At 31.0% G+C, this 25546-nt stretch overlaps 2 protein-coding genes across 3 annotated transcripts in view; one reads left to right on the top strand and one right to left on the bottom strand.

Moving 5' to 3' along the window:
- The window catches only part of LOC131844192 (gamma-aminobutyric acid type B receptor subunit 1), a 164058-nt gene extending 143047 nt beyond the window's left edge, over positions 1–21011 (bottom strand). For both annotated transcript variants that reach the window (XM_059193004.1, XM_059193002.1), the window contains exon 1: positions 20794–21011. The gene's annotated coding sequence lies outside the window, so the exon portion shown is untranslated. The remainder of the gene's footprint in view (positions 1–20793) is intronic.
- Positions 21012–22029: 1018 nt separating this feature from the next.
- Positions 22030–25175, top strand: LOC131844342 (putative uncharacterized protein DDB_G0282133). Its single transcript, XM_059193201.1, has one exon. The coding sequence runs from the start codon at positions 22153–22155 to the stop codon at positions 23596–23598; it is 1446 nt and encodes a 481-aa protein (XP_059049184.1). The 5' UTR covers positions 22030–22152; the 3' UTR covers positions 23599–25175.
- Positions 25176–25546: the final 371 nt, after the last annotated feature.

Raw genomic sequence — 25546 nt, 5'->3', positions numbered from 1 at the left:
TTTCATCCTGGATGAGTCTAAACAGCAGAGACTTATGGTGCACCGAGTAGCATGCTATAGCGCTAACAATAACCCAAACATTTTATTCAATTTTGACAATTTAAAAAGTGGATGATTAACAGTTTATATTAGACAGAGAAATTCACCGACAGATATAAAATATTGTTAAGATTACAATAAAACTTCATATTTCAACTTTTAAAAATTACCTACAATTTAGCAGATATATTGTTAATATGATTAACATTTCCTAAAGTTAACTCTGGAAAAAATATATAATTCAAACCATAATAATTTATATCAATAAAGTATGTAATATAAGTAGGAATAATATCGTTTCTGCCTTTACTGTCTCATGTCGTATACCGGAATAGTCGGGATATTGCGTAAATGTTCCTTAATAACTTGGTAATAAGTCTTATTGAATACTTCCCAACGCTAGAATAACCCAGAATGTTGCAGAAAAATTACACAGTAATCATTTGTAATACGCGGAAATGTAATGCCATCTCGCACAATGGTCCGTGACTTAAGCAGAGCATAGCGGTAACCCTTAAAAATAATTCACCCCTAGAATGTAAGGAAAAACTGTGGGGATTTTGTTTATATACGAGTAAAAAGATGGGTCAAAAGAACATGAGTTATGGGGGCGTTTGTTGGTGAACCGACTTTATTTTGAAATATACGTTGGTTGGTAGAGCTGCAAAATACGATGTATCTAAGCTAAGCTCGTGTTTTATGCAGTTACTCTCAGTTATGTACACCGAAAAATCTTGAGAAAGAACTAGAGCGTATATAAAAATTCATTCAATATTAAGAATCGTCACGAATATTTTGAAGTTTATATTTTTTTCATTCAGAATATTTCTTGCTTTTGTATACTATAATATTTTTGTATGTTACACATTTACGAGTGTTCACAAGATTCTTAATTCCTCTCAAGCTACGCCAACTGATGATAACTACATAATGAATATGATGTCTAATCATGATAGACAGATCACTCTTAGTAAATACCAGATATATATTATAACATTTTGGGTCATTCCAACCGATAAGCGCTGATATCATGCGATCTTATGCGTTCGTTCAGTCGTAACAAATTCAGGGCTAAAAGTTGTTCCGCCGTAAACAAAACGGCTCACCATTATGTAGCCGTTTACGTAATTCTATAAATTAACTGCGACGTATCCTATTTCCGTTTTTCTCAATGCTTAATGCTTGTACATATTGTATAAACATATTGTATATCGCAGTAAATTGGGATATTTACTGCGATAATATTATTATTTAAGAGCTGCCAATATTTCGTCGTTACATTTAAAACGTCCTAGTAACAGGTTGGCTTTGCTTGTGCTTGTATTAGGATCAAGGAAGTTATTCACGGTTAGTTCAACTTATTTGAGTTTATGTAAAATATTTATCTATGCTAAACCTGAACATTATGATACTAAACAATATTTTACCTTAACTAACTAAACAAACTGAGCAGTACATAAATACACGTAGGTACTTAGTGTTTCGATTTCGCCGTACATAGTTGGATAACGAAAAAGTAGTTAATCCTAAGAGAATCGAGCTTTCTCTTGTGTTGTGCCTGCAACTCGTTTTAATTAACTAACTTTTTAAAACAAGAAACAAACCTCCAGAGCATCCCAACCGCGATACTTATGGTAACCAAGGGTCGCTTTAATCATTAAGTATTTTTCTGTCATATTAAACTGTGTTTCAGGTTTAGCTGTAATTATGAAATTAAGCATTACAAAAACTAAGATAATTCTTCCAAATTTACTTGATAAGACTTCTTACTGAATAAGAGTAGACTCTTCTTTTAATCTTTAGTGAAATCTGTCCATTTGAGAATAGTACCGTAGAACGCTTACTAGATCACGTATAGAATAATTCTATTACTAATGATTATGATAAGAAGTTACTTATAGCACTATCAATTTTAGGAACGTGTGTAGACGCTTTAATACTATTGGGTAAAATGCATTAGTTGTTCTTTTTTTAACACAATAATTATGCGGTCGAAGTCCTCAATCGTATTAATTTTGAACCAACAAGTTTCAACGTTAGAAAACAGCAAAAGAAGTTATATCCCTACTTACAGTAGAAAAATGTCGTCTGCAGAAATAAAACACTTGAGTTTACTGATGCGCGAACAAATCGCCAATCATTGTGGCTGTCATAAAAAAATGTGTGCGGTACCGAAAACGGGTCTTCCGCGTCAGAGAGCGGGGCAGTAAACATGATAATTGTAATTTAACGCAGCTCCCGTCCACATCGCATTCCCGCCCTACCCACGGCACCGCCTCGTCCGAGCGGCTGTTTTCGACAAAGCTCGCCAACCGTGAAGCAGTCAGAATGCCAAACGACCCTTTGAAATATTCTAAAATTTAATTAAAACGTTGTAGAGTTGTATCAGTGTAACCATGATGTCATAAAACTGCTCCTAGTCAATTCGCTTACACCCCTGAAAGGGCAGTTGTGATAACGAAATCCATTAATGGACGTGACGGGACTATGACATTCGTAACGGTAACATTGCGAGACCGTGATCGATCACCGTAAAATTCAATCAGCACAGTTTGTGACTTGACTATAATTCTAAACTAAGACGAATCAAATTTAAGAGAGGCCTTGGCTAATGATAACATTGTTAGATCACTTATTTCAGTCTTCTGGGATTAAACGAAGAATGGAGAATATTGTATTATCTCAATTTCATTTTGTCTTTATTTCATCCATTACAGGTGAGTAATGTGTATTCCGCTTTTTGGGTAGGTATATTTCAGTAAACTTGCACTGAGAACATGAAACCTTAGTTTTTCGGAATGTTAATTAATACGCAGTACCACAAAATACAATATATCATTGTTGGTACTGCGTATACAAAAACACAAAATGTGCATGCGCTGCTATTTTTGTCTACAAGTGAAGTTTGTCACTTTCATTAATCATATTAATATAATGTCAACTTTTCAACTTATATATGTATATCTTAAAATCATTTATTTAAACTGAATGAACGAAAAACCAGGAAATCAGTATACGCCACTAAAGATAAATAACTTTAGAAACGCTACACTTTGAATATACCAAGTCCTACCTGAGTAAACCAAGTTGGAAGGAGTTTACGTGACATTTCAATTAAACCGTGGATTTCACTAATGAACTCCCCGACGCTAAACTTCGCGAAAACTTCAACAAATTCCTTTAAGTTCGATTGATCGAAAGTAATTTGACCCATACATTTTTTTCATTAATTTGTGAACTCATAAATTTCTGCTTTATTGAAAGTTGTATTTTCAATAACCTTTAGAGTTAACAGAAAAGAGAAGAGTACTAAGAGTGCTTCAGTACGTATAATAAAATTATTGTATACATTTCAGCCATTTTCGTTACTTCCGTAGCTATTTTTTATTTTTTAGTTATTACTAATACTTTTTATAACTGACTCAATAGAGTCAGTTATAAAAGTATTATTTGTAACAAGGAAATAATTATATGGATTGGTATTACCACGTATTACACAGTAAACAATAAGATTAATTAATCTGTTTTTAGTATTTTGCAGGTCTTTCTAATGAAGCATTCAAGGTCCTTTGAATACATATTTGGACACTCATGTCGGCTTAAACAAAAGTGTACCCGATGCTAGGCAAACATGTATGCTCATAGCATTCTGTACTCAACTTTATGAAAAGTAAAGCTCGTCACTCACACATTTGATTTGAATGCTTTGATGTACGCTCAAAAACCAAACGGGACGGCTAAGTTCAAATGTTTGTTTCTTATGGAAACTTTGAATACATGTTCAAAGTTCAAGTACCTGTGCCACATATTGCGATCTTGTAGGTATTTGAAGCTTTACTTGACGTTATCCATGTATTGTATACTGCTGAATTTACCATCCATAAAAATGGGTCATATTGTATCGTTCAAATTGATTATAGTCCACCAAAAGGTTTCGATTCATCGAATCTGTAGTCTAAAACAACTAGAAACCAACTACTTTTATATGACTGACTGCTAGATAATAGTTAAAATATTTGTATTTCCAATGTTTTTATACAAAGTTATATACTTTGTATAAAGTCGTTTACCAAAATGTCCTTCACTCAAGTTTGATTGATGTAAGCGTATAAGTAGTAAATCGTTTTTAAATGAAAGTTAAGCCGTAGCGTCGTAAGACGAGGAAATTAAGTAAGTTTTTATTAAAAATGTTCGATCTTCTCTCCTAATTCCAATATTGGTACCTGTATCTCGATAATATTGAAACTTTGCGGACTCGCTAAGAACTTTAATGAATAACTTTAACCGCAATACGTAAGTATTAGTCAGAACAAGTCAGACGAACTGTACTTTGATAATCTTTAAAGACTACGTGATACTTGTAAGAACCGCAAACGTGCACCTTAGTGAAAGATTTTTGTAAACTAGCGAGACTAAATGTATGTTTTACCTATTTGAACATGAACTTTGGAATTCAAATAATTTTATTCACTTTTTGGTATATGATGTATGCTGTATGCTGATAGAAAAAAATCTTAATTTGTCATAGAATATTTTTTCTAAATGGAGTGTTAAATATAAAAACAATTGAAACAAAACCGTTCATGTATCCAGCATTGTAATAGTAGGCTAATATTTGCATCTGAGAGGGTGCAGTTGGGAAATAGACACGTTAGTCTTGTATTATCTTTATCAGCCCAATCTGTTGTCTTAATCTAATGACAACAGCAAGAAAATAGTAAATACTATTAAGGAAGAATAGCCTCACCAGTCCTAGTTTTGAGACGAAGTCTGAATGTGGTCTCAGAAAGAGAAGTTCTAAGTCTCTAAGTTCTTGTACTCTGCAACTCTCTTGCAATTTTTGCATCAGTAGGTACGTTAAGGGTCCTGGCTTGATATATATCTACCTAATATTTCTACATATAATTTTACTCTCTGGCACGACCTATTCGACTTTTTAATAAGCTCCGCTGCAACAATACTGCAGAATAAAAGTAAATATGTACACAATGTTCTGGCAATGCGAGAATAAAAAATGGCAATAAGGAAAATGGTTAGCACTTCTGGCGGCCATAGATAATAATATACATAAAATTGTTTAGTTACAGTGCCGCGGCTAGCTACGCGACATTCTAGCACACGCAGCCGACTCACGTAGTTATAGCAGGCTGTAATTTCGTTTTATTGGGTTTATAGTGTCAACACGTGTTATGAACTTTTAAATAGTATGAATATAGATATTTTATATATATTTATAAGTAGCGTCCTACCAGGCTTTGTACGAATAGAGAATATTTTATATTATAATAATAATCTCAAGACAATTCACACAGCGCCATCTAGACCCAAGTTAAGCTAGCTAAAGCTTGTGTTATGGCTACTAGACAACTGATACAAATACATAGATATTTTTGTTCGTAAATACATACATATTATACATAGAAAACACCCAGACCGACACAAACAATCATACTCATGATCATATTATATGTCCGCTTTCTTTAAGAACTATGTAGATAGTGGACAGTAGTGGATAATAACAGACGACAGTAGCTACTTCCAGAGAAATACTTTGGTACGACACCACTTGAATTAATTTTCTGACTAATAGTTTTTAATTTACAGTAAGGCGTAAGACATCCATTTAAATTATAATTTACTATACTACTATTAGTAGTAGTATTATAATTTATATGCAGAGCTTAAGGTACCTAATATACTGAATATTGTAATGATTTAAATATTTTTTATTTATAATAATGGAATGGCGCACCTGTCTATGCTCACTGTTTACGCTGGTGGGGCACCAGTGGAGAATGGTAAAATGATCAGTTAGCCTATTGTAACAAATTTACCAAGATGCTGTCCAAGAAGAACCATGTGGAGATCAACCTGATATGGTTTAATAGTCTCCCCCAATTATTTATATTAACTCCGTCTAAATAGCTATTTGAAACGAATTATATGTGTGCATTTATTTATGTGACAAAGACGTTAATAATTTTATGACGACAGATTTTAAGATTCCATTTCATAAAACAATATTTGTATCAATAGTGATGCAATAAGTTTTGGGAGAAACAAGGTAATCTATGAATCACTTAAATGATTATTTAAAATTGTTTTAGTTTGGAAATGATATCGCAGAACATAAGTATACATTACTGAAACATATCTAATTAAATTATATGCCAATAACATAATAACTAAGTAAGTATGAACAAATGTACCTTTTCAACTTCTTAAGAATTATTTACTTCCACAAATATTACTTCCTTTCATCGCTTCATACTTAAATATGTAACAGATTGATCCCAGTAAATGGTAATCAGTATCGGAGGAAAATGTAACAAGCAAAAGATGTAGAAATAACACCAGAAAGCACTCATACCTACATAAAATATCGGAAATACGACAATGGTTTCTAATGGAGCGTGTCATTGGGTCAGTTATCGCAACATATTAAATGTATTTGACACGTATAAATCGCTACAGTCAGTTACAATTAATGATCTACGTTTACCTATCTCACATTTCATTCTAATTTCAGTTTTTTACTCAGCTTACTTTTAATTTTTTCTAGCGGTTTGGTGTGCTAAACCTTTGATAGTCGCGGGTTCAATTCCAGTAAGATACCAACATTTGTGTTAATATCTGGATTTGTTTGTGTATCACTATGCATATGACGTATACTTAAATTGACGTAAAGTAGTTTTTTTTTTCTTACACTTAAATTTGATTGGAACATGAACATATTACAGAATATTGCCACCCTTCTCTCTTGAAATTAATATTATGAAGTAAACAAAATATACGCAAATATATTAAAACATTCCATTTAGATTCAAGCAAACATATTATTATGGTTAAAATACCCAATTTAACTTTTATTTATGTTCGATTATAATGAAAAAAGTAAACAAAAAGTAATTAATTATTTTCAACAAAGTACAAAATGAATTTTCATTACAGCCTGAGGCAACACGCTACCTACCTATTGATGGTGTGGCATACCAGTTTACTGAATCATAACACTCTATATACATAAATATAATTGTGTTAACTTAAATATGCCCGCTAACTAAAACGTTAAGTAGTAACACAATTTTCAACCATTTTGAAAAGTGTCGAATTTTTATGAGTGATATATGAGACGATTCATTACGTTTATGCGTTTGGAGCCTAGGGATATTCAGATGGATATTTTAGTTGCAAATAAAGTCAATAACGAGTACTTAATTCCAATACATGTAACTCTTCGTAATACATGTATATAAAGGGCTCAAAACCTGAATTATTAGTATTTAGAGCAATATATATCCACCCTTACTAATAATATAAATGTATAAATTAGTAACACAGATTACCTGTGGTGAATGTGACTGTTTTTTGTTTTAAACTTATTGACGACTTAATAGTTTATACATTAATGTTTGAATGTGCACTGCGATATGCATTACCTACATTTTTACTATTCAATCAATAAATTGCCATCACGCGAATGAAGTGGTAGATAAACAATGGTACAAATAAAAATGATGGTAGGTAACTACTATTTTATTAATGTAACATGGATAGTAATATAGGATTCTCGTCTACTTATAAAGCTATCGTCATCTTATAGTTCGTGAATAATGGTTTCTATCTCTGACGGAAGTTATTGTAACTTCCGTATTTAGGCCAAATCTTTGATTAGTTGTTGTTTTCTGTTATGCTCAGCACGTATTTGCTATACTTAGGTAATATATTAAACTAAATATAGTGGTTTTTGGCTAAAACCACCTAGCTGTTCTCGTCGAATCAGGGCATGTATATCGATTTATAACTACCTTACCATAAATAACAAAAATACGCCGAGGGCGTGATGGATTACCGTTTCGTCACGTTTGCTCTCAAGTTTCGATAAAATAACCTTTGACATTAAATATATTGCTATTTACCCGGACCACTTTATACATCTTGCCGCACTTACATTAGATACTGTGTAGTAAGATTTGTTATGCACTACGCAGTAAGAAGAGCCTTAACATTTTTCAGCCTCAACGTGACTAGAAAAGCGAACAACAACCGAATAACGCAACCTCAACCAGAGTTGGTCCTAGAGCAGCTAAAACATAGTAAGTTTTCGCATATTCAACTGAATATAAATATTTTAACAGTTTTACAGACTTCTGTACCTACTATAGATGAACAAAATATTTACCATGATAATATTATTTAAGAGCTTCAAATATTTCGATGGTGTTATAAACATCCTGATTACTGGTCGAATTTAAAACAATGCAATGTTTAGGTACTATAGATAATGAATATAAATGCAATATGTGTGGTATTCGAATAGAGTTAGGGCAGAGTTTCTTGTCATTTTTCTTGATATTACTTTCTGAACTCGCAGTAGATTTGTCGATTTCAACTCATTTGGATAATAAAAAGTTTAAGAATATTTATTTCCTACTTACCTACGGTACCTACATGATAATTTAAATAATGTCAATCTAGTAAATGTAATTGCAGTTACAGCACCAGTGCATTTTCATAAAATTTCAAAAATGTAAGTTTAAGTTTTATCTACTTCACGAATTCAGTTGTGACGTGAAAGAAGAGTATTTTTATAATATAGAAATTATAAAAAAAAGAAAGCTATAAAATATATTATATAAAGCAAAGCTCTGAATTTGTGTGATCACAATAAACTACGATACTAATTTATTTTACTACGATTTTATGAAATCTTTTTTTATTACTTATATAAATTTAATGAGATTCCAATATAGCCTTCTTTATTCTGTCTTATTACATTAAATTATATGCCAAATCATTGTCAATCAATCATCAGGTAAATTCTATAAAGACGTTTCCCTTGTATTATATGTATTTATTACAGGATGCCTAATGCATATTTATTCATAAGAAGCTGAGTAGACATCCCTAGGTGCTCGCTAAACACCTCGTATTACGACATCTGGTCGTTAACATAGTGATGGGGAACCCAATAACGTACTAAAGGGAATATTACATAAAATCATACTATGTGCAAAATATTTAGTCTTCTATTTATTCCTCGAACTAATATGAATATTCTGTAGATTAACTTTTACGTAGATATATATTGAACTGATTATGCCTTAAATATATTGGTATGCTAGCTACATATCGATTTGATATGCCTCGCTTACACATGAGCAATATAACAGGCAACGTTGTGGTACAATGTCAAGTTAATCGACCGCCTACTTTTCGAATTTTACGATCACAAACGTATCCAAACTGAATTTTTATACACAAATGTACAGATGTAAACTAGTATGACCTATTTATTTATTTGCTTATTACGACCCCAAGTTTTCTGTGGGCGATATTTACTAACACCAAAACTTTGAATCAATATAATATTTTCAGCCACATTAAATCGATAAACACCGATATTAACTTAATTATTCACTAAAATAACAGCGGGATCGCTCTCTGACACTTTGAATTTAATTATACCTAGTGAAATTTTGGGAATATCATTTATTACGTCGCAGTCGCCTACAAAGATAACTGTCGAAAATGTCTATATTTTTCTGCCGATTAAAAGGCGTAAATTTTCCATTTGATCATTTTTTGTTGATATACGATATTTCACCAATTACTGAGTAGTTTTTGTGTATTTTGTAAATTAATAAGTTTGTGTTATCCTATATGTCACTCGTTGTAATGTTTTTGTAATTAAAGACAGCCTCTTATGGAACACAATTTTAAGTCATTCATTCATCATTTTTGACTATTTACTTTAGTAATTATTTCGTTCATAAAGCACATCACTACGACTACATATTATTTGAGTAATAGACTATGATGTACTATGTTATTCAGGGTTGAAATCCCTTAAGGCTCCGGGGTGAATTCAAATTATCTACGTTTATAGACATGCGTGATGGGGTAAATCTGTCATTTCTCGCCGCTTTGTAACCGCAGTATAACCGCTTTATAAATACATTAACATCAACCATACGTCTTTACAAACCAGAGAATATTAGTCGCTAGCACTCTAGAAACAATGTGTCTATTATATTTACATAATAATATTTTATTATAGAATAGCTTAATTTGGTACTTAATAAAATATACTTAATTTTTTTCTTTTATTAGGTAATGTTAAGACTAGCCAAATATTTTGAGATATATTAAAATCAAAAACAATACACGATTTTAAAACAGAAACTTGTAACAGAAAGTTAAAGTCTGTTATTGATATAATTACGAAGGAATCAAATCGTAAACTGTTTCTTACATTTTCTTATTCACATAGATTTATTATATGTACCTACATATTTTTACTTCAAGAATAGTATTTAACATTTCACTGACCGCAATTCAAACAGCGCCATCTATTCCCAAAGGAATCAGAGCATATTTTATGAGAACTATACAACTGATAAGAAAATACTTACAATACATATATTTTGTAAATACAACAAACATAATATACATAGAAAATACCCAGACTAATACAAACAATGATAGTCATGAATACAAATATTTGCACCTAAGAAGGAATCAAACCCGCGACCTTCGGAACTTAGGCGCAGTGCTAAACCGGCAGATCGACGAAGTCGTCAATTGGTTGGGAGGTTTGATTATATACTATAGTTAAACTGTAGTTGTATGTACACGTATATAACTCATGATTACTCTAGACTAGACGTAGAGCTTCAGATCATCACTTTTATTTTTGATATAACTACTTCAGATAAGTAACAATTTTAGATATTGTATTAATACAATTACATATAAAATAGTGTAAATAAGATAAAACGTACATACCTGATATATTCTTCAATAAAATCCTTACCGAATTTCCTTTGTGATGTCAGTGTGAGTACCATTCATACGTATGTATGTCTAGCTACTTTCGTGACAGAGGAATATTGGTCGAAGGGTATCATTTCCGGCGTTTTCGAGGACGGACCATCTGACACCGAAAATGACACACCGTCGATACGACTTGTGAATGAAGGAAATAAAATAAATAATTCTGAACAATTTACACGGCGCTATTTAGTCCAAAATAAGAGAGCTGCTACTATAACTACCTACAATACAACTAAAAGATATACTTACCTACTTATTTTTTTTAGTGCAACTTTATACTATTTAGTATAACTTTTTGGTTCAACGACCTAATCAACAAAAATATATAATCCTGAATTTTCTTCAGGATTCCTTTCTACAACATCGAACCAGTAACAATCAGGGGAGATATATGATAATAGAATAAGTACATATTTTAGTTTCACATACCTATAATTCACATACGGGTGCAATTTTTAAAATTGTAAATTGTTTTTTAAATAAATTAAGATAGCAAATATTATATATCTGTATGTCAACAGTTATACTTATCTAGATACAATTTTAAGTTTTAATTTTATTATTCATTATTATAAATATATGTATTTGTAAAAAATAGATCTTATTTATGGTCTATTTATATAGAGAAAATATTGTTTCTTACGAAACAAAAACTGTGTTCATGATTTATGACATATATGTACAAATTCATCGGACCTAATAACAAAATGAAATCGAGAAATTACCATTGGTAGGCTGATAGTCATTTGGAATGCCAAAGTTTCAGCAAGAATGTCGTCGTTATGGAATAACATAGCGTAAGGTAGTGAAACACGAATAAATTAGAGTAAATAAGTGTAATTTCTGTATAACTTTTATGGTATTTTGTAATATAGAGCTTATTATATTCTTTTTGATATCATACAACCCAACCGGGTAGACATTAAATATTTAAGTTCGTGCCTACATATATATAAGTTTTGTAGAATATTAATCGTCTTTAACTTTATTGTCTGTTTATCTGAGTGAGTATTAATGTGCACTGTCTGCAAGACTTACTATGAAATTATTTTTAATACAATAAATACCGGTTAACATATATCTAGGCTAACTGAATTTAGAAAAAAATACCGTACAATTAAAATACAGATATGCGCGACTATGTTGTAGCGGGCATCACAAGTATAGTATACAAGATGTATACAAGAGTTTGTTATTATATTCTTTGGTAAGTAATTACAGTAATTTAGTACAAAGCTGTCGGCATGATTACCTTTATCTCATTTTTTACTAACGCCACGATGTGCATAGCATAGCTGTGTTCAGGTTTGAAGAGTGACAATAATGCTACTAGGTATGGTGGTAATACATTAGTCCTAGGAATTTATATTTTTCTAAGACATTAAGTATGCTTTTTGCTGCTAATTTCCAAACTATAGACGATATAAACCACATCATCTATCAGACAGTTAAATTAGTATAAAAAATGAATTGTTAAGCATTAGTATTCTAGTAGGCAATTACTATACACGCAAACGTCGTTCTAGTACAAGTTAAAAGCCATTCACCTCGAATTATTTAAATATGCAGACAACCGTATTGATTGTCTCCAAGAATAACCCCCCTATGATGCTCTGTGCCGGCCGCCCGCGCCCGGTTGCCGACGGCACCGTGCTACCACCAGCCCTTATCCAGATATTCTTATTATATACTCTTAAAATATTATTATACGAGTTATTAAATAATATATACATGTATTTTTATTATATATTTTTATACACAAAATACTTACTTGTAAAAAAGCTTGAAAAATTGAAGACTTTATTAATGATACTATTGTTTTTGTAGAGAAATTCTAACCTAAAATTCATAGCGCTGACAATATTATCTCATTGCACAGAGTTTCAATGTTGATTGTCGCATACCTAATCCTTGTTAATGTGTGTATATATACACAGATATAGACTATAAAAAATGTGACCATTCAAAACTGCTTATATTATGTTTATTTGAATAAAGATTATTTCTATCCTTCACAAAATAACAAAAGGTACTAGGTACATTCCCGATAAATGCTTTCACTTGAATACAAACTTACAACTCTTTATAATAATAAACTTTTACTTATAATAATATTTATATAAATGTCATTGTTTATACAGAATTTTAATCTGTCCTAACCACCATGCATATTGTAAAAATAAACCTACCTCTTATTTATAGACTCAAATTGATTCAATGCCCGGCTAAAAATTACAATGAAATGGTATTGTTTAAACAATAAATATTTTAATTTAAGATACTTCATTTCAATATCCCTAACCGATCCCTAAGAGTTACTCGATAAATACGGTTTTGTACTTGAATTAAAAAAAAAATATATAGTCATTTTGCAAGCATATAAAATTGAATGTAAATCTATAGAAATTACTATGGAAAATATACATTTAAATACTATGGAAAATATACATTACATGTACCAATATTATTAAATTTGTATGAATGTAACAAGTATTGGCAATCTATAATAAAATATGGAGTGTCTGTTTGTAATATTGAAATAACCGTTTATTACGCGTAACATATGAATATACTATAAATACGGCACATACACCAAAATAACATTTTTTACAATTTTTGTCTCTTTGTTTGTATGTTCCCGCTAATCTCTGAAATGGCTGGACCGATTTTGACAGGACTTTTTTTGACAAGTGAAATTCCACGCGAACGAAGTCGCGGGTCCTAAATAAATAAAAAAAAACAACAAAATTAAATAACAAATAAAATGATAATCTATATGATAATGATAGGTTAAAAACTGATAACCGTCTGTATGTTCTTTGGTAATTAAACCTGAAAAATACTTTTAAAATAATAATTAAATTACAGGCAACATATAAACGTACGGGCATATAAACATTTAGGCAAGAGTGGCCACCTACCATCTGGGGGTTGTCAGCTTATTTGCCACTTTAGTTACCTAAAAACAAAGATGGTATGGATAATACAGCAGTATCCGTCGTTATCAATATTTGTTGATGATAAAGTTTTCAGTCTATAAAGGCATGAAAGCCTCTATGATGTTATTTACCACTAGCTGATCCGCGCAACTTCATTTACGTCACAGATTGGTCGCAAATGGTAGTCTACAGCCTTCCTCGATAAATGGACTATTTCACACTGAAATAAATTATAATAGTTTCTGAGATTAGCGCGTGTAACCAAACAAACAAAAACTCTTGAGCTTTACATGTAATATTATATTATCTGTGATATTAGTAAATTAGCTTTTGCATATTATAAAGTAACATGTTAGTTGATAGATCAGGAAGTCAGTCATGACAATTGTCTTTATATAATAAAATGAAATGGTATTTCTATCTATTATTATTTTCTATTACGTGACAATATGTTTTCCTATATATAAAGCAATTTTCTTACAATACAGAAGTTATCGAATAACAGGAACAATAGGTCGATATAAATGATCTAGCATAATAGATATGTACCTCGAAATAACGTTCACTTGTAGTCACAGGCAATAAATATCTTCATACAACTGGAATGGCAAACAACTGACTGCCCACCAGATTGAATTTAGGTCGTAACAATCGCCCACGGCCTTATGCTGTAGTATTCCGCTATACCTAGTCTTGCTTGCTATATTGTTACAAGGAAAAAACTTTATTTATTCTATTACATATAATATTTATTACTGTAATATGTGTTAGTTTAATCGTTAATATAATAATATTCAAAATATATCAAGCTTATTCGAAATGATCTCCATTGGCTGGGTACAGTCCTTTATACGTTGCGCCAGTTATAAGTAGATAAATTATAGGAAATTCTTCAATACCAATCTTATGGATCGTTTTAGAGACTCTAAATTATCGTAACCTTCAAATCAAGCCCTAAAAAACTTTGAAATCTTGAATTATTTCCAAAAAACAGCAATATTCGTAATATTAATACTAGATTTAAAGACAAACTTGCTGTCCCCAAATATCGGTTAGTAACAGTCAATGGATCTTTTATGGGAATAGGTATAAAAATTTACAATAAGATACCAAAGAATATATTGAAATTACCCACAAATAAATTCAAAACATCTGTTAAAGCATATTTACTGAACAAAGCCTATTACTCACTAAACGATTACTCGAATGACGACCGTGCATGGCAATAGTTGTTCATGCACTGGATTATCATTTAATGTTAGACATACACACCTATATACATTGTAAATAAACAGGCTTTAAAAAAAAGTAATTCAATTAAGTTCTTCTCAGTAGGATCTATATATCGAACTGAACGGTAGGGTCAAAATTAAAATTATAATGTAAAAAATTTGACGTTCATAAGCGTCTGAAATATCCTACATGTATAAATGATTTTTGAATTTGGATTCAAAAATCATTAAAATAACCATACTCTCTAAAACTGACCATAAATCATAATCTAGCGGATTAAGATCAGGACTAGATGACGCCCAGCCTTCAGTTTCGCTGAACTCCAGATCGTTCGTTTTCAGTCAAGCTTGGATGGTTCGAGCTTTATGACTTAGCGCTGAGTCTTACTGAAAGTAGCGTAGTAGGTATAATATATATAAATACATTATTGATTATATCAGTGAGTGGTTAAGTAGGTAGACATAGCCACACGAAAATAATGTAGATATCAATCTCACACCTACCACACGTATGTGCTACTGCTACCGTTTTCATTCAGGTGAACCATCAACTTATTTTGCATATCTGTACAAAATATAATGACGTTATAAAAATCTCACGACCTAGTTAGTAATAAGGTAACCGGACCCCACTTACCTGGTAGATGTTAATCAATTGGCATGTCAAAGGACATTTACAGATGATATCACACTAATGAATATCACGTAAACGACAACTACCACTATTCGTATATTGTAGGAATAATCTGCAGTTTAATATTCACCCTGGCATTATTACATATAAAATATGGTTGCTAGAATATTTCGAATAAGTTATCTACTTTGTATTGACACTTAAGATATTGATATGATGTTTACGGAGCGTTGCGTTAGAATGCAGTGCGTAGCGTTATTTCACTACTTTTAAAATTAGTAAAATAACACAGAGATATGTGCCGTTTCCCACCTAAAGCATAGTTATGCTTTAAAGTTAGCACAGCTCACCTTTAGCATCATTTACGATTCGCCATTCTACTTTACTGAGTTGTTATTGCTTGAATGGAGAATTTGAGTCATTTTCAATGTTGAACTACCTACTACCTAGGTTGTCTGTCAGAGATATCTTTAAACGATTCAGGCGCCTTTTGTTAAGTACATGTATGCAAGCTGTTCATTGTGTACTTTTTTTTTATTCCACAATAAAGAGTTATATTATTATTACTTATAGCGATTTGTCACATTCAATAAAGAAATTCAAATTTTTTACATTTTATTTGTATTAACTAGCTAATATAAGGCAAGTGTGAAACGGGAGAAAAATCTAAAAATATTCTTTCAATTCTTTCAGATATGTGCAAAAATGTAGTATTCAAAATATGTACTCAGTTTCCAAGAAACAACATTATTGCTGACTTTAGCGTTTACATAAACATTGGGACGTGGTAGAACAACTAATTCCCCAATCGGCAAGCCGTAATCGTATGATTTAAATATCCTAATAAACCTCAAATAATACATTTGGCAATTCTGAATTCACAAATACATATAGACGGCTTGGTGACGGTAATTTGGTAATATGTACCAACCTCAAACCGCCCCATTACGTGATCAATTTATCACGGAATGGGGCTGGTTGTGTGTGGAATAAAAGCTTGAACCATATTTTCATATTTCTGTGTGTTATAACTGAAATGAAGTAGAGAATATTTGTATAAAATGTAGTTTTCTCTTTTTAAATGATTTATTTATTTTGCATGAGAAATGGTGAATAAGGCAATTATTATTAATTACCCTACAGTGGAAAGAATTATTTAATTTAATGAAAATCCTGGTTTGTTTTATTTTATGTTAATTAACGTTTATTTGTATCACTGTCTAAATATTTATGTAACTCATTCGCAAATGTATGAATTTTTATTTGTATAATAATAATATGAATACTAAAAGTATTCTGTACAGACTCATTTTATCATCTTCCATCCATCTACTAAGAGGGAAGGGTTTCCTATGAATAGAGACTACTACATATCATATCAGGTTGACCTCCCCGCAGTCTTCTCTGGAAACCTTTTTTATCAATTGCCTTGTGAGCTCACCAGGATAGGCTATCTGACCTGACTATACTCCACTGATGCCCCGATGAGCGTATAACGTTAGCGCAATCGGGCAAACCATTCCACATAAATCCATTATAAAACTCGTATCCATCAGCGCTTTGTGTTTCGTGAATTTTCTCTTACGCCAAATAAATGCAGTAGCATTTTAGGTAAAATTTTGCTACTGTAAGTTTGTGATGTCGAATGCATAACACTAACTTGCAACTTGTTTGAGCTGTCTCTAGGTGCCGATCCTGAACTGCATGGAGAGTTATTTCCCTTTGACGCTTTATGTCAAGAACTTCACGACTTACGATTCAGTCTCATTCTATGCAATTCTCTGGACAATTTTGATAGATAAACTGTAAAATAGCGAAAGACAACATGACTTCTTATTCTTTTTACTACTATACCATTACTAAGATGATCTTGAGACTTGATAAGGATTTTCTTTGTCTTCTCTTGCACTGCGTACACGTTTTGACTATTCTTCCTTTATCAGATCAGATGACAAATATTCTCACTTTTAAAACATTGTGTATGAAATTTATTTTATTGATTTCAATATATATGAAAATAAACCTCAATATTATTTAAATGCATTGCCAAAGATGAGCAACATATGCATTATGTATGAAATTAAAATGAAATACTTATAATTTGAAAATAGTTGTTTTATCCATTTAATCCGAAATATTAAATTTAAGTGCCACCAAAGTTTGATTTTGATGATCAAATAGTGAATATATGGTTTACCACCTAAATATTTTTTATAATAATATTCACAGATAACGTATATCACAGATGTTGTGAAGCTCCAATAATGAACGCTACTAAATACCCCGAAAACATGATTAAATTAAATTGTCTACAACAGCTTGTGTTATAAGTATTTTATATTATTTTGAAGACGTTTACATAGACGGTAAAACTTACCGTCTTATCTAGTTATCTACTATCAGTGTAGCGTGCTGGCTTGCATATCTATATACATATCTAAAATGACAAACTAAAATCCCGCAGGACCGAACTTCTCACACGGTCTTGCGTATTCCGCTTACGACTAAATTCACCTTAAAATTTAAGACCATTATAGCATATGTAGATTACAAGAATTACGTAATATATTTCATTATAATAATCGAAGTGGGAGCGAGAGGTATACCAGCAAATTCTCTCTACAATCTTCTAATCTTGGACTGTCTAGCACTGTAGTAAGTTCCATATTAGAATGTGTGCCTATATACAGGCTGCTACCGGATTTGGCTAGGTAGGCAGAGAAATACGAGCGGTGAAGGTGAGTGTTGATGTAGGTCTGCAAAGGGGCCCTTTAAACCTACACCCGGGTCACAAGTCCCGTGAAATGCTCGGAGTTTCTCTCTTTGTCACACGATGGACCCGGCATCTGCACGGTGAATCCATGGAATGTTAAGTTCGTCTCTCTCTAACTGGGTTTAATTTATTTATCATTATAGTTTTTAAACCTCAGATTACATTAGATGATTATAAGCATCGTCTTACTTGATACCTATATATTGTTTCTTTTTTCAGATAACTAGAATAGTAAAGGAGTTATGAGCCCATCTGGTGTAGGTATTGTTAAGTGGTTAACTGTCGCCTATACCTACCTAAATCACAGCCCTCATTTTAAGTGACGGTTGTGGTACCTCACACGTTGCTACACCGGAGGATAAGGTATTATGCTACTTTAACCCTGTTGTTAGTTTCACAGCCATATTTCACGCTTCAACCAAACAGCTTACAAAGCATAGTTTAGCTGTAAGTTAAATAGTACCTATATTTAATTAATTATATTCAAATACTTTTTGTATAAATAATCCCATAGTAACAGTTAATTAGTATGGACTCATGAATACAGATGTCTAGATTCTGCGGGAATGAAAGTAAAGCAGTACGTAAATTTTCTTTTATGTATATACTATACGATTATGAACAAGTATGCTAATTAGAAATTACCTATAATGCATCAGTATTAATGTACAAGTTTTAAATTAGTTATTATTTGAAGGTTTTTAGGCAAAAATTATTCTGAAATGAGTGAGAATCACACTGAAAGTATACTTAAATAATTTGTTTGTGTGTTCAAATACCTGTGAATTCAAATACGTTCTGAAACGGTGTGATACCGTGGAATTTCATGGTTTCAAATTATGGTGCGAGTGACAGGCGTACAAATCACTGAAACGTTAGCCTTTTAGGAAGGCTCATTATATTGAACATAACAATTGGTCGTGGGAAAACGTTACTTATGAATATAAGGTTGACTTAAGCAGTTTTTTAGAAATAAAAAGTGCTATAATGTCAAGTGTCATACCTGTAACATTATGTTACAATGTGCAGAATAATGCTTTAGATAATTTAAATGTTGCTAAGAAGTGCACTAATGTCTGTAAAATACGAGTTTGGTTCATTTTTTAGGAGCTGTAGTCCAGAACCAAGTTTTTCAACTTCTAGTGCGATCTAAAGTGAGTACCTTCTCAAAGTTTGAAGGTGGAGCCTTTAGAAGTACCTATCTCTACACACCTTCTTCCTTCTCTATACCGGCTCTACCTTGCCTACCTTCAAACTTTTTAATTTTTGAGTTAACCTATCGTGTTATATAGGACGCAATATAACAATCCGGGAATTCAATATTCTGAGCAACTAGATGGGAATGTTGGTTTATTCAATATTTCAAATAATCAAAGTTGAACTATCATGGATGGCGTATTCCTATAATATAGACGAAGCGATTTCTTTCCTATTAGAGGACATATCAAAAAGGATAGAATTATTTTGCACATTCAATCCGGATATAGAAAGAATATTGGTACAAAAATGTTGATATCCACATTTGACTCATGTAGGTATTTGGTAATTATATATACATAATATGTATATATAATTAGGAACCTTTATGATAATACTTAGTTTCTTTATATTATAAAGAAATGAAGAATTGTCATAAAGGTTCCTCATAATATTCGCAGTGCTGAATACTTATATGTTGTTTCCAATATTTTAAAAGTTGATCTAATTGTAACAATACTTATGAATTATTACGATATATTGGACTCCAGATTTAACATTTAATTAGTAGGTGTATATAGGTATCATTTAATTATAGATACCAAATGTTTAAGACATCTAAATTCGTAAAAATCAATCATAGAGTTTAAAGTAGGTACGACATCTGGTAGGTAGGACTGGTAAAATCACATTGTTAACATAATGAAATATTGTATTATGCAAATACCTACTTATCTACCTAACACGTGGTCCTTTTAATTTATTTTATTAAACTAGTATACCTACTTTTAGTTTTCCTATAGGATACTTTTAGACAATAATAGTATTTAATATATTTTTTTTTATTATACACTATAGTTATGAATATAGGTACATAATTTATCGTAAAACAGTTAATACAAATTTACCATCTTAAATGTTCACATAAATATAAAATTTCTACACATAGATAGGCACATAATTATAATTTCCCCTCACATAAAACAATAAAACACTTAAAGTTAAGTAATAAATATTTCTGCCAGCTGCGGTAAGTGAAACTCTCCAATTGGTGCCCAACACGGGACTCGGGGAATTGCGGTAATAACATGTGTTGGGCGGAGGCGAACGAACAGAAACTATTAATAATATCACCTGTCATACCTTTATTGAGCTTGGAACCTCATGGTTTCTGCTCTACAACGCTCCAAAAATATCGATTCAAGACGAATCCAGCATGTCGGCCGCCCTCCAGGGCAGACGGCTCCTCTCGCTCTATGTACACATAGGACACAACACGTCAAGCGAGATATCAAAACCGTTTCCCGCCACTGGTACTTTAACACTTATAATTTCATAATGAAAAATCCTCGTGGCTATTAAACGTAGAAAACATAACACTTAATTTTTATTTAATTCGTGAATTTAATTTAGGTTAAGAGAGAAAATAGACTAAAAGTTTCATTATGCCGTACAATGTTGAGACGGGTAACGCTCCGTCCTCTCGCGGTTGCTCGACCCGACTGACTGACTTTCCTATATTTTCCCGGCGCAAGCCTTCACCCCTTGTAATCGAGCACGTTCGCAAAGATATATCAGTAAAAATCTAGATAGATATTCTGCATTCCTTTTCTAGGTTCAATAAAAGGAATTAGTACGACTGCTGAACGGGCTTAACTGTGAAGTAAAAGCAATCCATCTATTTTATGAGAATTAATTCCAAAATTTTGTGCAATTTCCTAGGTAGGTAACAATGTCATTTTTATTATTAAGTAGTGGAAAATGTATGTCTACTACAAACTTTCTCTATAATTAAAGCATATACATACGCTAATTAAACAATATAATATGTATATATATAAAATGTTGTTTCTTCCGTTGTGTCTGTTGTACCAAAGATCGGGCACTATAACAATATCTGTATACATAATATTTTAGTATGTTATCCTATACGTCCTAAAAGTATTTAAGTGTAAATGAAGTTAAAAGCTAAATAGAAATTGTATATAATAAAATATTTAAAATAAATACTTCATTAAATTGTAATAAATGGTGACTGAGCAGTAGAACGTAGCTACTAAGCGTCGTAATTTAAAATAAATTAAACTTAAACATATTTATAATTTATTACAGTAATACTTACGATCAATGTTAGGGTATTTTAAAATTGGGATAATTTGCCTTCCTAGTTAGAATTTAGCATAATTCGTAACTTTAAGATGGTCACACTGTAAATGTCACTCCGAGTTGTCAGTTTTATATCAGTTATGTATCTGTTTTGTCATTTTGACAACATCAAAGTGTCAACATAACTGGAAAAACATGACATTGTCATACGTCATTCATAGTTTGAATGACAACTATTTGATGATCAATCAATACACTATACGCTGTATATTTATAATATTCATTCAATAATTAGTTTATTATTATAGTATTTTATTTGTACTGATCAAATTATATATATCTAAGAATATACAAGTGTTTCTAAAATAGCTTGCTATTCCTATATACTTATACTTAATGATGGCTCAAGCTGAAGATACAGAACTCCGAGACTTAGTTATAGAAGCCTTAGAAAAGAATGGTTCACTTGCAAAAATTCGCGCATTATTGAGAGCTAATATTTTTCTAGCATTTGAAGATGAAACAGATAACAATAAACAAAATGTAAGTCTTGATAATATTTTGAAACTACAAGAAGGCATTCTTTCTCTGTCTCTTATTCATGAATTTTTGGAATTTTGTAACCTTAAAAATACTTTGTTTGTATACAAGTCTGAGACTCGCCAAGGTAAAGAATATAATTACTGCGGGCAGAAAATCTTATTAGATAAATTAAACTTGACTAAAGAAGACTGTGCAAAAGAACCAGTACTCCTGTTATTATTAAAAAGTTTATTAAAACATCACAAAATAAATTTGGAAAACAAAGATAACAATAGTATTACAAATAAAGTAAACAATGACACTACATATAGCAATAACCGAAACTGTACTTACATAGTTAATGAAGACTCATCTACTACTACTAGTAATTCCCAGTCTGATAATTCTTTAGATGAAAAAAATAAATTGCATTTAAGGCTACAGTTGGATAATTCTGATACTGATACCTCTAGTGACTCTGCAAGAGACAAGACTAGCGCTGAATATATTGTAAATGAAAATGTCATTGAACCTAATAAATATGGAGTGGAATCTGTTATAAAAAATACCAATGCAAATTGTAATAATTCAATAAGGCCATCATCTTATTATTTGAATGATTTAAAAATTAACAACAACAGCAGCAGTGACTCAACTTCATACATAGACTTAAAACCATATAATTCAATTGATGAGAAAATGTTGAACACTACAGGAGTACCTATGTTAGATTACACTACCAATATAGAAAGTAGTTTAGAAAATTCTGTACCAAATCTACCCGATAACATAATAGAACATACTGATATTAATAAAAATGAAAGTATTAAAAAAATGGACAGTTTACCTTCTATATCTATAAATAGTGGATCATCTCCATCCCTGAAATATGACTCTAGTAAAGGGTCGCAAAGTGAACAGAATCATGAAGAACTTGGCAAATCAGATGTTGAAACTGTAGATTACAGTAATGATTTTTCATCATCAGCAAATTCAAAACGGGAATATGGAAAACCAGCCCAGTCTCCGAATAATTCAGTTGAGGAAGATGTCTCAGGATTAAACAAAAATGATTCTTTAGAGAGTCAACTTCAAAATTCCCACGAGTCTCGTAGTTCAATTTCTATATCCGATGTTGCAGATTTAATAAGTGAAAAAAGTTCCTCCTTTGGGTATAATAAAGATAGTTCACATAAACAATCTGCATCAAACAACATTGTTATAAAATCTAACTCTAATAATGATGATGATTCTGGTGATTTCTCAGAATCACCAGTCCCTTCACTCTCTAATTTAAGTCTTGATGTCCATACTGATTGAAAATTATAATTAAAAAATATTTGGTATTAATAATACTAAGTGAATATTGAAGTAAAGCAATACAATACTTAAATACAAATACAGTGCATTATTGTTGAAGTCAGTTTAATTTTAATCATTAGTTAAATTACATTAAAATTAGCATTTTAAATATATATGCCTCAGTGAAATCTAATTTTATAAAAATATATACTTTATTTTCATATTGTTCACTATATTACTACAATTAATAATTATGTGATATCATGTGCAGTTAAGATGTAGTCTTTGGCAATGTTGCTATATTACAGAAACACTGTTGTAAATATATTAATTGTAGGTAACAAACATAATTTTACAGTAACTGCTACATAATAATTATATTAAACTCTTGTGGTTGTCAATTTAAGAGTTGTATACCTAATTAATATTTGCAAATAAGCTATGATATAGGACATATTTAGAAAGTACCTCTTAATAAAACTAAAGAAAAATATTCATGTGGAGTTGTGCACAATTGTATAAAACTCTTTATATGTATTGTAATTAATAATCCACATACATTACTGGTATCTGAATCTTTAAACTATGCTTTGTGAAGTTTTTATAAAAACAATGTGCTAATGCATATTATTTGTCAGTATATAATCTCAATACAAATGATATTTCTGTAAATTTCATCATTTCCTTTTAAAAATTTCTGATATTCACATATTAAAAAATTATAATTTGCATTTAAATGTTCATACTTATATGAAGTTGATTTCCTTAATTATTTAGCTGGTTTATTCCAGCTACACAAATATACATTCTCACTACTTATGTTTAGCTATTATAGTGAGATATCTTTGAACATTATCCTCTTTGTGACGTGTTTACTGAAATATTCTATATATTTGAAATATTGCCGGCTTTATCAATGTTTTGATATATCATGGATATAACTAAGTGTATTTCCTTATAGTTTAGATAATTGTAATTATTTGCAGTATTTTAGTTTATTTTTTAATTGTTATATAATGTGAAATAGAACAATGTCATGACTGAACAATTTAATGATTTTAATTACGATAAAATGTTTTGTTGATGTATTGATGATAGTAATATCAGACAGATTTATTAGTATTGTCAATGTTCAATAATAATGCTTTGCATGCGATGCATTATAACATTTTTCTATAATTATATCTGCAATCAAGTATACTTAAATGGAATTTTATCACACAATATCAATATATAAAAATTTGCAGGAAAGGATTGTAATATATACTGGTATATTTAATAATCTACATCTTTATATATATATATTATAAATTAATTATAGCTACAATGCTTTTCAATGTCCAACAACGGATCACAAAAACTATTATCTTATTAAAAATGGATTAGTAGTTTCTTTTTTAAATTGTTGTGCCTTATTTGTAATGGTAACGCAAAATTGTTACGGAATGGTTCCTTTTAGTATTTCAATATATGAATAATATATCAATTCTAGTCCTAAATACAACTAGTTCCGTCCAAATTGCTCCATAATCTTGTCTATTTCTGATGTAGAACTGGTGTTGTGCAACTGTATGTGCATATTAAACTTAATAAAAGCCATGCTTAATTGTGTTTTTTATTTCACACTAGCTGTGCCCTCGACTTAGTTCGCGCAGCGCGCGCAACAGAAGCCCTCAAATATAAATAATTTTCCCTGTATTCGCAACATTTTTCCTAATGCTTCGCTTCTTTCGGCGAAGCGTAATCTTATAATGCAAAAGGCCTTCGTCGACAACTGGACTTTCCAACACAAAAATAATTTTTCAATTCGAAGCAGTAGTTCCTGAGATTAGCGTGTTCGAACAAACAAACTCTTCAGCTTTATAATATTAATAATAATAGATATAGATATAGGTATAAATATAATAATTGTAAAATAAAAATACTTTTCATTGAATAAAGTTAAGACATGTAGTTGTTTCTAACA

The sequence above is a fragment of the Achroia grisella genome, unplaced genomic scaffold (assembly GCF_030625045.1).
Source record: "Achroia grisella isolate CSIRO2021 unplaced genomic scaffold, CSIRO_AGI_Agris_v1 utg402, whole genome shotgun sequence".
Taxonomy (NCBI): Eukaryota; Metazoa; Arthropoda; class Insecta; order Lepidoptera; family Pyralidae; genus Achroia; species Achroia grisella.
This window is presented reverse-complemented; position numbering and strand designations above follow the sequence as displayed.

Bases quoted from the DNA above. Each gene is read 5' to 3' on its own strand.
- LOC131844342 (XM_059193201.1), top strand. From the start codon at position 22,153: ATGATGGCTCAAGCTGAAGATACAGAACTCCGAGACTTAGTTATAGAA.